Source organism: Ambystoma mexicanum, chromosome 8, assembly GCF_040938575.1.
Source record: "Ambystoma mexicanum isolate Mex_15411 chromosome 8, UKY_AmexF1_1, whole genome shotgun sequence".
In the NCBI taxonomy this organism is placed as follows: Eukaryota; Metazoa; Chordata; class Amphibia; order Caudata; family Ambystomatidae; genus Ambystoma; species Ambystoma mexicanum.
In genome coordinates, this window is record NC_090929.1 from 73,207,377 (window position 1) to 73,223,297 (window position 15,921).

A 15,921-nucleotide genomic window follows, 5' to 3' on the forward strand; every position below is an offset into this window, starting at 1 on the left:
TGGTTGGTTTCTTTTCCCTGGATTAGGGAATACCTAAAAATACAAATAAAGTTTAAAAAATAAGACAAATCCAATACTAGTTCAATCCCCACCTCGTTTCACCTGAAAGAACTACAAATGCTGGAGCATAACACCAGTATTGTAAGGGAAACCCAACAATAAATCCAAAGAGAACTTTGCACCGATTGCAGGGGTGGAAGAATGCCACTTTAAAAAAAAATGTATATCAAAGTCTTTGTTTTTCCATATTAAAAACATAATTGGCGGCCACTTGGTCACACAAGCCTACCTTAAATCATCTGTGATCACAACGCAATGTTAAAAACACAAATAACGCATACAGTGGATATCTGCATTCAGAGCTCTTGCTGCTCCATGAGATCCCCCATGTAAAGAAAAAGGATAAACCATTCATAATAGAAAAGTTCTCTCAATAGCATTGGGCTGCTGGAGGAAGACACTTAACGTAGCAGTGTTCATGGAGCATGTAATTCATACAGGCTTCAAAGTCTTCTGAGAATCATTCAAATCATCCCAAACTTCAACCACACTACATTTCCTTGTATATGGCCTTCGATTCCTCCAGGCCAAAGAAAGAAATACAGGAGCAGGGGTGACCGTTCACAAAAACAGACAAAAGTGGCTAAACTGCGTCCCTTAAAGGAAAGGCATCAAAAAACCTGGCGTTCATGTACATGAGCTTCAAACATGTAGAAGTTTGCCTTAAAGATGAAAGGTATGCAACCCCATTGCCTTTTTTCTTCCGGAGAGGGTCTTTCCACCCACACCCCCCTCACTCTTGTTCTGTATGAGAGTCCATTAATTTGCTGGTGTGGTAACCAACTGCTCCGAGTGGTTCGGGGTATGATCTTTTCCTGCAGGAGGAAGTGCGTCATCCTCTGGCTCAGAGTTCTCCCCATCGCTGACCTGGAAAATGTCAGTCAACCTGAAGGCCCCTTGCGTCTCTTGCACCGTCTCCGTGGCTGCTGTTTTTCGCTTCATTTTCTCCAACATATTTTGAAACACTGGAAGCTTCTCCTCATAGAGATAATCCACAATTTCTAAAGGAAACCAAGCAAAGTGAAGAGCATTGGTTACTTGGAATCAGAAAGGCATTAAAACCTTTCTTCTATTTAACCTGCAACAAAGCATTTCCTTCTCCGCATGAACTGTAAAAACAAGAGTCTTTAAGTCCTATATTGCCCACACACATTGTGAACAATACCCAGTTGCTATCCACATACACCTGGAAGCACAGAATGTGGTGGGTGAGGACATCAACTAATGCATACATCTAGGTTGGAAAGGTGACCCTTGCTCGTTTCAGGCCCTTGCCTTCAGCTAAGCACTACTAACCTGGCCACTGTCGCCCCATGCACAATAGAGTCCTCTGAGGCTGACTCAAAGGGCAGACTGGGGTCAGTTAGTGGGTCATGGGGTGTGGGCAGCACAGGTTTGCTCACTACCAGATGAAGCTCGAGTCTGGTCTTAAATAATCCCACTGATGCGTTAACTTCAATGTCAGGAAAGGGGATGGTGGGGGACTAGAGGAAAACCATAAGAAAAGTAATAGCAGAGTGGCAAAGTAAACCATTCAGGAATGCTTTGATAAGAGGGGATGCTACTCAAAGGCAGATCACCTAATCCATCCACATAATTTATCCCCCCCCCCACAGCACTTGATGGTCCATGCCCTCATCTACTGCACACAAGTGACGCGATGAGAGGAGTACTACCAGGTAACCTGGTCACCAGGTGAGAACTAATAACACTGAAGTCCCAGAAGTGCTGCTGGCTGGTATTTGACTGGACTGGTTGTTTAGGGAAGAGGTAATTGTATCCCAGCACCCAAACTACTGTCAGGTGACAATCATTTGGGATTAGTAGGGGGGCAGGTTGCAAAAGCTCCTATAATTGGCATACCAGGGGGTTCTAGGTTGGACTGATGAAGAAACAAGACCATGGCATGATTCAATGGGCCATGAAAAGAGGAGCTCACCAGAAGCGTTGCTGATCACTAACAGTTGTATTTTGCCAGGACATACGGGTCAGTAGGAAGCCAGACAGTTCTAGTTGTACAGCAGAGGAATTTGCCGTTTGGTCGCTACATAGATCAGAGACAAGATCCTGATATTCAAGGGTTAACAGAGTTCCGGCTACTTGGCTGAATCCACGTGTTGGTTACTTTCTCCCCATAACAGCATTGGAGTGATTGGGACAGTTTGATGCCAAAAGCGGGTTGTAACGGTTTATGCATACTTTTAAATGTTTTTAATTTACAGTGCGATTGCTCAGGCCCTTCATGATTTTTTTTTTAGAATAGACGCATCTGTTTAGCCTTGAAAATAGCTTGCTTTTCCTTTTAAAGAGCGTGATGGAAACTGCACAGCTGTTTGTTACTGCAGGTCTGACTCTCTGCTCGTCTGCTAGCGCACCCGACCAGTGTGATCCCTTATGCCCCATTATCTATGGTTTAAGAGATTTAAATTTAGTTTGTTAGATTAGACCAAGTATTCTAACAATTCTGCAGCAAATCGCCAGGATCTAATGAAGCAGGCCTCTCCCAACTGAGGCGTTAGCCTAACAGACTCAAGGATGCCTGCCACAGTTACGTTGCAGAAGTCCCTTGCAACCTGTAACAAGCTGTATGAAAGCAAAGGGGTAAAAGCTGGTTCTGGATTACAAATTATGCCGTGTGGCTAAACTACTTCTATGTGCATGTAAACTTCTGGAAAGGAGGTCCCAGCAGAAGCCACCCAACAGAGGGTGACATTTAATATAAAGGACCCCTGAACGTGTTGGACAAGCGAAGGAGTCAAGTGCAGTGGTAAGCAAGGGAACTCTGCAAGCAAGCTGAAACCTCATCTAAGCATGTTTTCTTTTGTTCTAACCAGTATATTGATCTAAACAGAATGGCAATTATTAAGGATTGTTGCAATGAAGGAGATTAAATAGTTAGCGCCAAATCCAGTTGTGCAAATAGACAGTTTTAATTGGTCCGATTGCCCTTCTGTGACGACACGTGCTTCGGCTATATCCACTAGCCTTTTTCAAGTCAGGGCCTTATCGCTGCATAATTTCAAGTTTGTTATCTCAAATCAGGTTCTCAAATAGATGGGTTCAATCCCCGCTCTCATACATCAGTGCGCTCTCACTCCCTTGACCTCTACCTGACCGAAGCGCGAGAGCGCACTGATGTACGAGAGCGGGGATTGAACCCATCTATTTGAGAACCTGATTTGAGATAAACTTGAAATTATGCAGCGATAAGGCCCTGACTTGAAAAAGGCTAGTGGATATAGCCAAAACACGTGTCGTCACAGAAGAGCAATCAGACCAATTAAAACTGTCTATTTGCACAACTGGATTTGGCGCTGTCTTTTATCTGAGTCTTTTGAATCATATAACCTATACCGGTGGTTTAATTGGATTTTTTAACCACAACTCTGACTAGATGCGACTTGGAATTTAATCTTCTATCTCTGAATAATTGTACCCGTAACTTACATCTGTCGCCTTGACAGACTGTGCCTACAAAGCCATAATTTGAATGTAGAGATTAAATAGTTAATAGGAAAGGTTGGCACCCGACAAAATATTGAAGCAGATCCAAATATTTTGCCAACAACATTGGCTGTAAATATAATTTTGGGGAAAATCTATTGCTGGGTGTGAGATGGGGTGCAGAGAGGGATGCAGGTTCAGTGTTAGAAGAGGAAAAAGAGGTAAAAGAGGGGAGTGTCACAACATTAGGCGAAATTAAGTGCCATTATCAGTTATTTTTAGTTATGAATATGCAGGATGTCATGAAGCAATGTAGAGAAGGTTCCTGTGCAAGGTGCATTTACAAAAGGGGTTGGTTGTCCAATTCTAACCACTGTGCAAGCTTGGGATAAGGCTTTAACTGCCTGCAAATGCCTGCATTCCAAGCTTCCCTTTATCATCTGTAAACATTGGGCACTGAGGAAAGACAGGGCATGCAGTGGCAGAAAGCCCTGGTGAGGTTTCTGTGTTCCCCTTACAAGAGCTCTAATAATGTCGGAACCCTTACTGCTGTGTTTTGTGTGCCAAGTGACCCTTGCCCTCGCAGGTTACAGGCCCTCGCCTTCAGCTCAAAACCACTAACTTGGCCAGCGGTCACTTATACAATAGAGCCCTCTGGTGCTGGCTGTAATGCTTATAAGAGACATTATCTGCAGGGCTAGACTGGGTCAGTTAGTGGTGGTGGGTGTGGAAAGCACCCATTTGCTGGCTACCAGATGAAGTGCAAGTCTGGTCTTAAGTCCACTGATGGGCTAGCTTTAATGTTAGGGGAGTGAACATTCCAGTGGAGAGAGGCAATTCGGGACAAAGAAAGGGGAGCAGTGGGGTGGCGCTGGATGGAAAAGTCATGAAGAAAGGAGGATCCCAGAGATCGAGAGAGTAGAGCAAAATGCAGGTAGCCACGTAGAGAAGCAAGACCGTCGATAGATTTGCAGATCTGGAGCAGGAACTTAAAGAGAGCGATCTTCCATGGAGAGTCATCCAGCATGGCGCAGTTGGGTTGACAAGAATGTGACTAGCAAAGCCGAGAACTTTATTTAGAGGAAAGACTCTGGTGTCAATTTGAAGAGTAATGCTCAGCACAAGGATAGAGATGAGGGTTTATGCCAAAAGGTGAATGAGGTCGGGCAGATTCTCATTGTTTCTGGAAGGTTAATCCTGGCAGCAATGTAATCTGAAGGTTAATCCTAGTTGAGTGTTGGGTTGCTGTCAAAGAGGATACCAACGTTGGGAGCTTTGACTGATGGAGTAAAAAGGCCTGAATTGATTGTCTGGCAGGGTCAGGTATGGCCCACGGGATTCTCTTGGCCCTCTGTCTCTCCTACAGGAACATAATGTGCGTCAGAGGATATTTTTGACAGACAAGAGTAGCGCTGGTACTATTCTGGCAGCAAGGTACAGTAACTGGAGATAGAAGGTCATATCAATAGGTAAATGGATTCAAATAGACAGGTCTGTACAGAGGAACAGAGACATCTATTTGTGTCCATTTATATAGCATATATTGGAGAAGCTCATCCACCCACTAGATGCAGGGAGGAATTGTGGAACTAGGTTTCAGGGTAAGGAATTTATTTGTTGATATTGTCACAATTTGGCCGTTTAGTCCCACCCAATACCGGTCCTGTATGGCACTGGGGCACTTGAGACAGGCTGGTGTAGCTCAAGATGGTAGCATGATTGGAAGGGACAGGCTACCTGGGGTACATATTCTGTACAGTAGAATACTTGTGAGTTACCTGCATCAATATGGTTCAGGTATGTGGGGAACTGGTTGTGGGTTCCTAGTGTCTGTATGGTTCAGGCATGGTAGGGGAAAGGCTAGTTGGTGGTGGGTTCAGGTCTGGGAAGGACTGGATGGTCGGGCTATCGTTTCCCAGCATAAATACAGTTTAGCTTTGGGAGGTACTGGATGGTTAGGTAGTGGGTTCTCTGTGCCTAAATGGAGGACTGGTGCGGAGCAGCCGATTGGGCTGTTGGTTACCTGCATAAGTATCATTCAGGTCTGGGTAGGACGCGCTGGGTGAGCCACGTGATTCTTGAGTCAGTATGGTTCAAGTCTGGGAGGGAGCAGGTGGTTAAGCGGTGGGTTCTCTGCATCCGTATGGTTCAGGCATGGAAGGGACATGATATTTGTGATCTGGGATCCATGCATCAATATGGTGGTGGTCTATGAGGGACAAGCTGGTTGGGCTCTTGTTTCCCTATGTCAGTAGGGTTCAGGCTTCAGGAGGACAGGAGAGTTGGGCTGGGAGTTCCAAGTGTTTTTTTCATGCATGGGAGGGACCGATAGTTTTGGCCGAGGGTTCTCTGCATCAGATTGGCTCTGGTCTGGGAGGGGACAGCTGGTTGGGCCAAGAGGTCTCTGTCCGTATGGTGCAGACCTGAGAGGGACCCGCTTTTTCGGGCCCATACATCCAGCATTAGTAGGATAGTTGCAAGGACACAGGCAGGTACAGCCTGAATGAATCGTGTTTGTTGGTTAGGTTCCTGGATACAGCCATGTTCTTTTTTTCTATTTAAATTGTCATTTTAGACTCTTGGGTTATGCATCATCTTTGCATTATTCACAGAAATCTGCTCATCATGTAGTGCTATTAAAAGAGAAAAGGAACTATTATGATCCACAAGGCTAGACTTTTATACTCATTTTAGGTTAACTGCAACTGTGCAGCAAAAAGGCAGTCCACTGAGTGCATAGATGCGAGGAGCTGCCCGGTGGTTCTGCATTTAATCATCTGACAGACGCTGAAGCATGAGTCCCAACTCACCTGGAAACGTTTTAGTGTGCCAAAATGGAACGTTGCGAGCCTTCAGTTTATAGAACTTCATCTGAGCATATGCTGGAGGGACATCTCTGAAAGAAGAAAATATGCACACACAAAATAATTGTATCAACCTTAAAATAAACAAGAAAAAGTATCTGGTGTGGTTCTATTTACAATCATGTGCAAGTAAGTAATGCGTTTCCAAGTAGGCAACTTGCCACCAAGTCTTGCTACGGTTCTCATTCCTGAGAGAGAGAGTTTGAAGTGGGAGGAATTCTGATGTGTGGGATAGGCAATCTTATTTGTTTGTTTAATAATTTAATGCCAAGTGGTTTGCAGAAAACCTTTACAATAACACTTTAAACAAAAACATAAAACCACATAAAATGGACATAAAATGCCTAGAGAATTCATCAATCTTCACATTCAATAATTAATCACAATTCCTCAATTTTCACCATATTCAAAAACGCAATAAAATTGTCATCACTGCAAGGGAAAGGGCCACTTGGTTATCTCTCATTCCCTGTTCCCAAAAGTAAACGCTTCCATGCGAATACACAAATGGTTTAAAATACAATATACAATATTCTTTCTCCTTTAGGACTTCACAGGTAGTCAACCAATGTTTCAGTGATTCAGTTTGATCCGCAATCCGACTAAGCCTGCATATATGTAAATTCTAGCTGAAACACATGTACACTGATTTTGTTGTTGAAAATGTGTTTTTATTGAGGTTTCTTATGCGAGAGATGATTGAAAAAAAAGTTGGTTAAAATCGGCATAAAAATAGATACACAACTGTTTGAGGCTGGTCAGCTTGAAACACTTGTGTATAGGCGCGTTACAAATACCATATCATATCATAGCTGTCTACATGGAAATAGGGAAACGTATGGCATGTCCCTCGACCGATTAGTCCCCTCATTTTACTATCTTGGGGCGTAAGGGCAATGCTTGAGACTTAGTCATGGGGCCGCAACTAGGGTATCACTCCTAAATGTTTTGTAGTACTCCAGGAAGGACACCCATAGTACGTCTATACGTCCACGGGATTCAAGCAGAGAAGCCGTGAGCATCTCCAGGTCATATTTCGTGCCCCATGGCCAGCCATGCTTGACTTGTCAGGAGCCTACTTCTCTTCCAGTGAAGGGTAACATGCGCCCTGGCTGCTAATAGGAGATTTCAGATGTGCTGCAGTAGCGTATATTCTCCCTCCTTTCTATCTATCCCGAAAAGGACCAGAAGGGGAGTTGGGTCTCTGTGTATGCTGTCTATTACCTTGATCCAACCCAACACCTCCTTCCAGAAATGTAGTGCCACCGAGCACCCCCAAATGTGCCAGTACATGCTCATTACACCATAGTTTCTCCAGCATAGGCGAATGACGTCACAATACATTTGGAGAGCCTTTGTGTGCTTAGATGCCACCTATAAAGTTTACCATTATGCATTTTGTATTGCATCGCGATATTGAATGACCACAGTGCTCTATAAATGGTATGCCGCATGTCTGTCTTCTGGTAAGGACAGATACATAGACCACGATTTGTGTGTGTCCGGGGTGTTCAAGTGGCCTCTGGTTAGTAGAGCCCTGTATATTGTGGAGATGAGGCCTTTCGTGTCGGAGAATGAGTTATGGATTTGCTTGAATGGGGTTAGCGGATTTTTGGCCCGGTTTGTTCCAATAGTGCCCCTTTTAACTGGAGGAACATCAGGGGGGAGATGTTGGGATACCCAGGGCTTCATCCAACTCTGCCTTGGTTAGGAAAGAGTCTTCTTTCCATAGTTGGCCTGCCCCGACTAGCCCGGCCTCGCAGTAAGGCTGAAACCTTAGGGGTTCTGCAATGGTGTCCCTTATGAGGGGTAGGGGGAGCCCAGATGCAGCTTAAAGGTGATGGGCAGGAAGTGACATTTCACAGCAGAGGGCCAGAGGACTGAAAGGACTGGGTGCGACAATCTTTATTGGCAATTTCCTGTATGAGACCCAGAGCCACTCCCCCAGGGTGACAGGTGTAAAGACACTGTTCTCCATTGTTTCTCCGTATTCTCTCGCAAATGATCAACCAACACCCGCAGCTGGGCAGCACTATAATATTCACAAAAGTCTGGAAAGCCTGTTCCTCCTTCCCTCTTGGGCAAAACCAGGGTATTATAGGTGACCCAAGGTCTCTTCGATGCGCACAGAAATGTGAGAATTGGTCTCTTTATATCTTCTAAGAATTGGTCTTGTACTATTACTGGGAGCGCATGGAATAAAAAAAAGGAGTCTCTGCAGCACATTCATCTTTATCGATGGGTGGCGGGCCGCCCAAGACAATGTCAAGTTTGACCATTTCCCCAAGTCTTGCCTCATCTTCTCCCATAAGGATAGGTAGTTAATTGTATACATATCGGATGTTAGGTGTGAGAAGATACTTTAATCTAGAACCCTGAGCCTGTATACCTTGATTTGCTAGAGTATCCACCGTGAGAGGGGAGGGAGGCATCAGTGGGAGTTCCAGTGTCTTGGTCATATTGGCCTTGAAACCCAACAGTCGGCCATACTCCACACGAATCTCAATGAAGGGGGGAAATGAGGAGCCTGGGTGCGAAACGTATGCAATATGTCATGCGCGTACAAGGCAAATTTATATTCTGCTCTCCTTAAATGAATAGCTCGCACCCGACCCTTGGCACGGACTGCGACCGCCAGTGGTTCAAATGAAAGCGCAAAAATCAAAGAAGACAGCAGGCAGCCCTGCACCGTTCCACAGGTCAGACTGAACTTGTGGGAGGCTATACCATGTACTACAACCTTGGCTTTTATATTGTGGTACAGAGCCATTGCCCCCCATGAGCCATCTTGGGCCAAGGCCCGTTCTCTGCAATACTTGCTTCATTAACTGCCACTCCACCCTGTCGAATGCTTTCTCAGCATCCACTGATGGCAGGATAGGGTCCTCCATTGCTTCTGTGATTCCCACTATGATGTTCAATGTTTTATATTGTCTGCCCCGATAAACCCCACCTAATGTGCGTATAAGATTTGGGAGGATTGGGCTCAAGTCTGCCCGCTAGTACGCTGGCATAGAGGTTTGTGTCCACATTTTTGGGAAATGGGCCTGTAGGGACCACAGCTGGGTGGTTCTGGAGAACAATGATACATGCTTGGGTAAATGATCCGGGGGCCTGCACGCCTTCTAATATACTATTAAATAATCACATCAGAAATGGGACCAGGAGAATTCCATGAAATGTATAGAATGCCGGACTATATGCATCTTCCCCCGGGCCTGAGCCCGCTTTTAGTTTGCTGATCGCGTTTAGCACTTCCTCATTACTTATTGGGCACTCAAGAGCTGCTCTATCCTCTGGGTTAAGCAGAGACAGTGGCAGCCTGTATATCACTCACAAACCCCGTTTTCTCTGCGGTATAAAGACAGGTATAACACTCACCGAATTGCTGGGCTATAGTCACAGGCTCAGTATGCATTATCCTCCTTTCGTCTCTGATCTTGTAGACAGCTCCTGTTCCGCTTTGTCCCCTCATGTGCGCAGCCAGCACAGTGTTTGCCTTTTTTCCCTTTTCGTAATATTTCTGTTTGACATGGTACAACTGCGCTAGGGCCTTCCCCCCCCTCCATATGCCCTTTGCTAAATTCCTCCATTTCTGCTGCCTTTTCCTTCATATCCTGCGATTAGTCCCAGAGAGCCCAATCTTTTTCCATTTATTTTCTGTTTCAGGTTCGTTTGAAGGAGTGTCGTGTCGCCTTTGTTTTGCAGCACCTTCTGAGATCAATAGGCCACGAAAGGTGGCCTCGCCATTTCGCATATTATGTGAAGGGGCGTGTCAAATAGGTGGGCTCTGTCCAGATAGTTTAGCTAGTAGACCTTGAGTTTAGCTAACCAATTGAAAATGCCCCCAATGGAACTGAACATTTATAATCCAGAGACATATGGTTTCAACCTCTGAGTGGGGGCCTATCAACTTCAAAATTTATATAGTGTTGACTATTCTGAGAAAAAGTTTTTTCAAATGTTTTTTTCTAATGTGTGTATATAACTGTCTTTTGCATTGTATGAAATACTGTGTACATGAACATGGATATTTAGTGGTTCTTTTTTGTACATAGTGTGCTTGATCTGGAATTTATGTTGAGTTAATAGTGCTTGGTAATTGACAGACCTTGCTTATGAGTAATAATTGAAATAATAAAAAGTCACTTCTGTATAATGCTTAAACAGAAGTACGAAATGGTGATTTTTGTAAAATGTATCCCTATGAAAACTTAGGTGGACACAGAAAACTAGATAGCTTGTGCCATATTTCTGGTATTGAGAAGTTTATTATAAATTAAATTTATATATATGTTTAGTGAACCTGTCAGGACACTTTTTTGTTTTGCAGATAGAAGGCCAGCCTGCCAGTCAAGTATAAAAATACCCACACCAGTGCAGTCTACAAAGAAGAAGGAAGGACAAACCCTATACGGAAGAACACACCCTTGTAGTACAGTGAAAAGTACAAGTTCCAAAAAAAGCAGGTGGGCACATCTGACCAAGGCAGCCTTGAAAGCAAGTAGGTACTGTGGAATAATGGAGCGTAGAAATCAAGTGGGTACAGTAGACCAAGGGAGCTTAGAAAGGACTTAAGGAAATTAAGGAAGGGGAGGCTGGGAAAGGAAATTAAGGAAGGGGAGGCTGGGAAGGGAAACTGAATGGGAATGTCAAGGAAGGAAGGAAGAAACAAGTTTGGATAAAGTAAGAGGAAACTTCTCCAAGGTTCAAGGAAGAAACAAACTAGCGTCCACTCTCCTAGAGAGAAGCGTTGACGCGACAAACTCTTCTGACAACTGGAGTATTGTTTGTCTGGCATGATGGTGTATATGAAGTGCTACGTATACTGTATTCAAAAGAAGTTGATTTTAAATATTTGATGTCTAAGGAACTTTAAGGTGCTCGGGATCAGTGCCCCTGGCTATAGGGACAGAAGGATACAACGAAGGAACAAGTTACTTACCTGTAACTGTTGTTCTCCAGCATGGGTCTGGCATGGATTCACATGCTCATGAATATTCCCCGTCGTCAGGCTGGGAATCCTCGGTAAAGAAAAAACCAGTATCAGTTTCGTTTCTGATCTGTCTTTCGTAGTAATAACCAATCACTGGTCTCTGCGTCATACTGACCACAGCCAATGACTGCCCTCTACCTAAGCACCGCCTCTGGCAGCCATCTTCAGATTTGGAAGCACGTAAAGTGGCAGTATGACCAAGTGAAGAGCCGCAGAGGGGTAGGCGGGAGGGTTCGCATGTGAATCCATGCCAGACCCATGCTGGAGAACAACAGTTACAGGTAAGTAACTTGTTCCTTCTCCAGCATGGGGTCCGGCATGGATTCACATGCTCATGAATAAAGAATACATAGCAGTACACACATGCACAACCACGGGAGGTGGCAAAGGCTCAACATTAAGCATTACATCAAACTCAACATTAAGCATCTTACCTCCTCACCAGGCTCACCTCAGGCGAACAGGTTGCGCAGCACTGCTTGGCCGACCCTGGACTCCTCCCTGGAATCCCGGTCGACGCAGTAGAATTTCTTGAAGGTGTGCGTCGACCTCCACGTAGCAGCCCTGCATATGTCCAGCAGGGGCACACCAGAAAGGAACGCCGTGGTAGCTGCGATTGCTCTGGTGGAATGGGCTCTCGGACGGCCAGGCAGCGGTCGGTTTGCCAACCGATGACAGTACATGATACAGCCGGAGAGCCATCTGGAAATGGAAGCCTTCGAGAGAGCCTTTCCCTGATTGACAGGTCCAAAGTTCACAAAGAGTTGTGACGTCTTCCGAAAACACTTCGTGCGGTCCACGTAGAACTTCAGCGCTCTAGCCACATCCAGCGAGTGCAAAGTCCTCTCAGCCGGCGACGGGAAGAACACAGGCAACACCAAGGGTTCGTTGAGATGGAAGTCCGACGGTACCTTGGGCATGAAGGAGGGGTGCGTCCTGAGCACTACCCTCGTGTCGTGGAAAGTCAAGTACGGGGCCTTGCAGGAAAGGGCCTGGATCTCTCCCACTCGTCGTGCGGAGGTGATGGCCACAAGAAAAGCTGTTTTCCACGATAGAAACTTCAACGGGGCCGAGTGCAGAGGCTCGAACGGAGGTCCCATGAGCTTGGTCAGCACCACGTTGAGCTCCCACGCCGGGGCCGGAGCCTTCACCGGCGGGAACGATCTGAACAGTCCCTTCATGAACTCTTTCACCAGACGATGAGACCACAAGGACGTCCGCCCCGTGGTTCTGGTGTATCGGGAGATCGCAGCAAGATGAATCTTGATGGACGCGTGTGCCAGACCAGCTTTGGCCAGCGTCAGCAGGTACGGCAGTACTTGGGGAGCCGTAATCCGTAGAGGGTTAATCTTCTGTGCGTGGCACCAGACAGAGAACCTCTTCCATTTGTGTCCGTAGCATTTAAGAGTCGAGGACGCCCTGGCCTTTGCAAGAACCTCTCTGCAATCGGCCGGTATGTCGTATCCTCCAAACTCTAGCGCTGCAGGAGCCAGGCCTGCAAGTTCAGCGACTTCGGGTCGTGGTGGAGGATGGCGCCTCCTTCCCTGGAGAGTAGATCCGCGTCCGCCGGCAGCTTGATCGGCGGGGACGCTGACAAGTCCAGCAAGTCCGGTAACCATATCTGCCTCGGCCACGCAGGTGCGACGAGGATCATCCTGTACCGTGACCTCTTGAGCTGGTTGACGAGCCGGATTAGCAGAGGCAAGGGAGGGAACGCGTAGAGGAACAGGCCCTCCCAGGGGAACGAGAAAGCATCGCCCATGCTCCTCGTCTGGGGAAACCTGCTGGCGAACCTCCGGCACTTGGTGTTCGTCGCCGTCGCAAACAGGTCGATCTGGGGTGTGCCCCACCGTCGGAAGAGGCGATCCACCAGATCCTGCCGTAGTTCCCACTCGTGGCACGAGCGCAGCTCCCTGCTGAGTGAGTCGGCGATGGTGTTTTTTATCCCTGCCAGATGAAACGGCACCAGAAAAAATCCCTTGGGCGACGGCCCAATGCCACAGGTCCTGCGCCTCCTTGGACAGCGCTGGGGACCTGGTTCCGCCCTGTTTCCTGATGTAAAACATGGTGGTGGTGTTGTCGGTGAAGATCCTCACCACCTTGCCCTTGAGGGACGGAAGGAAGGACCTGAGGGCCCAAAACACTGCACGGAGCTCCAGGACGTTGATATGCAGGGACTTCTCCGTCGGGAGCCAGAGTCCCCTTGCGTGCAGATTTTCGGTGTGCGCTCCCCACCCTTCCAGGGAGGCATCCGTGGTCACAGTCTCCTGGTGGGCTGGGGTCTGGAAGTCCATGCCCGCCGTCAGATGCGCGCGGGTGCCCCACCACCGTATCGCTCGTCGGAAACTCTCGTCGAGCTTGATCCTTTCCTCGAAGCTGCCCGTCGTCTGGATCCAGCGCGCATCCAGGAATTCTTGCAACGGGCGCATCCGGAGCCTGCACATGGGAATGAGGTAGATGCAGGAAGACATCATCCCGAGGAGGGACTTGATGGACCTCACTTTGGCCGCGTTGGCCACCAACATCCGTTGCACCTTGCCCAAGATGGTCCTGGTCCTCTCCTCCGACGGGGAGGCCAGAAGGGACACTGTGTCGAGCCTCGCTCCCAGAAACAGTGCGACTTGCGCGGGCACCAGGTGGGATTTGGCGTAATTCACGGAGAATCCCAGGTCCGTGAGGAGTTGGACGGTCCTTGCCGTGTGGACCACGGCGAGCTCCCTCGTCTTGGCGCGGATGAGCCAGTCGTCCAGGTAGGGGAAGACGTGAATCCCCTCGCGGCGCAGCTGCGCCGCCACCGGTGCGAGGCACTTGGTGAATACCCTGGGTGCCGACCGTAGTCCGAAGGGAAGGGCTTTGAACTGGTAATGACGCCCCTGGACCACGAACCTGAGGAATTTTCGGTGCCCCTTTAGGATGGGAATGTGGAAGTAGGCATCCTCCAAATCCAACGACGATAGGAAGTCTCCTTCCTCCAGCTGCCCCAGGACGTGCTGGAGGGTGACCATCCGGAACTTCTGCGCCTTGATGAACTTGTTCAGACGTCGCAGGTCTAGGATGGGGCGCCATCCTCCCGTCTTCTTCTTCACGAGGAAGTATCTCGAGTAGACTCCGGAGCACCGAAGCCTCTTTGGGACGAGTTCGATGGCGCCCTTTCTGAGCATCGCCTTTACCTCCAGGAGAAGTTGAGGGACGTGAAGTTCTTTCCTGGCCACGGGGGGGACGCGCGGGCACCTTCTTTGAAACTCGAGCGCGTGGCCCCGGGCCAGGGCGTCCAGCACCCAACGGTCGGTGGAGATGGACTCCCACACGCTGACGAAGCCCGCCAGCCGGCCTCCCACCGGGGTGCTTCGGTGGGGGCCCGACCCCACGGCCGGTTCAATCCTGCTTGGACGCGGCCTTGCCGCCTTGACCTCCTTGGCGACGACGGCGGGGTCCGCTAGACTTGCCTCGTCCTCTGTAGGCCTTTTGCGACGACGAGCGGGCCGCTTGACGGTAGGAAGCGAAACCGCCGCCGGAACCTTTGGAGGCGCCCTTGCCTCCGCCGCTCCGAAAGGGCGTCCGTCGTTGCTGCAGAACTCCAAGGGCCCGGGCCGTGTCAGTATCCGCCTTGATGGCCTGAAGGGAATCGTCCACTGTCTTCCCAAACAGGTTGTTCCCGTCGAAGGGCATGTCCAGAACTCTGGTCTGGACGTCCTGCCGGAAGTCCGTAGCTTTGAGCCATCCACGGCGTCGAAGGCAAACGCCGTTGCCCAGCTGGCGGAACCCAGTGTCGGCGATGTCCGTCGCCACGGTGATGGCGTGGTCCGAGGCCACCTCACCTTCCTGCAGGATCTCCAGGGCCTCCGCCCTCTTGTCGTCCGGCAGAAAATCCAGCAGGGGAGCTATCTTGTACCACAGCTCCCTGTCGTAGCGAGCCACGATAGCCAAGGCGTTGGCCGCTTTAATCGTCGTCGCTGCCGACGAGATGACTCTACGTCCCATAGCATCCAATTTCTTTCCCTCGCCGCCCGGCGGGGAAGTCGATGTGGAGGCCGCACCCCCCCCGCTTTCTTCCTGGCTGCCGCGGAGACGACGGAATCCGGGGTAGGCTGCGCCCGGAGGCATAGGGGGGCCGTGTCCGGGACCCGGTACTTTTTCTCGTACCGGTCTCTTCTAGCTGGCGTCGTGGAAGGGTTCTTGAGGAGGGAAAGGCCCTCATCCCAAATGTCGTCCAACAGAGGCACTGCGAGGACCGTCTTCCTCTTGGCCTCGCGCCGCTGATAAAGGAAGCCTTCCTTTTTCTTCTCCTCAGGGCAGAGTTGGAAAAGCTCGGAAGCCCTGGAGATCATGGAGTGGAAAGATCCGATCTCGTCGGGCGGAGAAGCCCTGGTGGGAGGCGACGACGGAATATCCTCGTCGTATGCCTCGTCGTCCGTACCCGTCGCTGCCGTGTCAGTCCCCGTATCATCCCCTCGGGTGGACGGGGAGGAGGGCTGGACGGGGCGCGACGGTTGAAAAGGAGGTGGTGGATGGATCCTTCTTTTCTTGGTAGGGGGAACACCAGAAGGTCCCGGTTCT

At 48.8% G+C, this 15,921-nt stretch overlaps 1 protein-coding gene across 2 annotated transcripts in view; it reads right to left on the reverse strand.

The window, feature by feature from the left end:
- Positions 1-215: 215 nt before the first annotated feature.
- TTF1 (transcription termination factor 1) overlaps positions 216-15,921 on the reverse strand; it is a 262,798-nt gene continuing 247,092 nt past the window's right edge. The window contains exons 11-12 of one of the 2 annotated variants that reach the window (XM_069609307.1): positions 6,315-6,400; positions 216-1,061 (exon numbers count right to left, since the gene is read on the reverse strand). In XM_069609307.1, coding sequence (XP_069465408.1) covers positions 820-1,061; positions 6,315-6,400 — 328 coding nt within the window. In that variant the 3' untranslated portion in view covers positions 216-819. The remainder of the gene's footprint in view (positions 1,062-6,314; positions 6,401-15,921) is intronic. The other variant, XM_069609308.1, reaches the window with a different exon arrangement.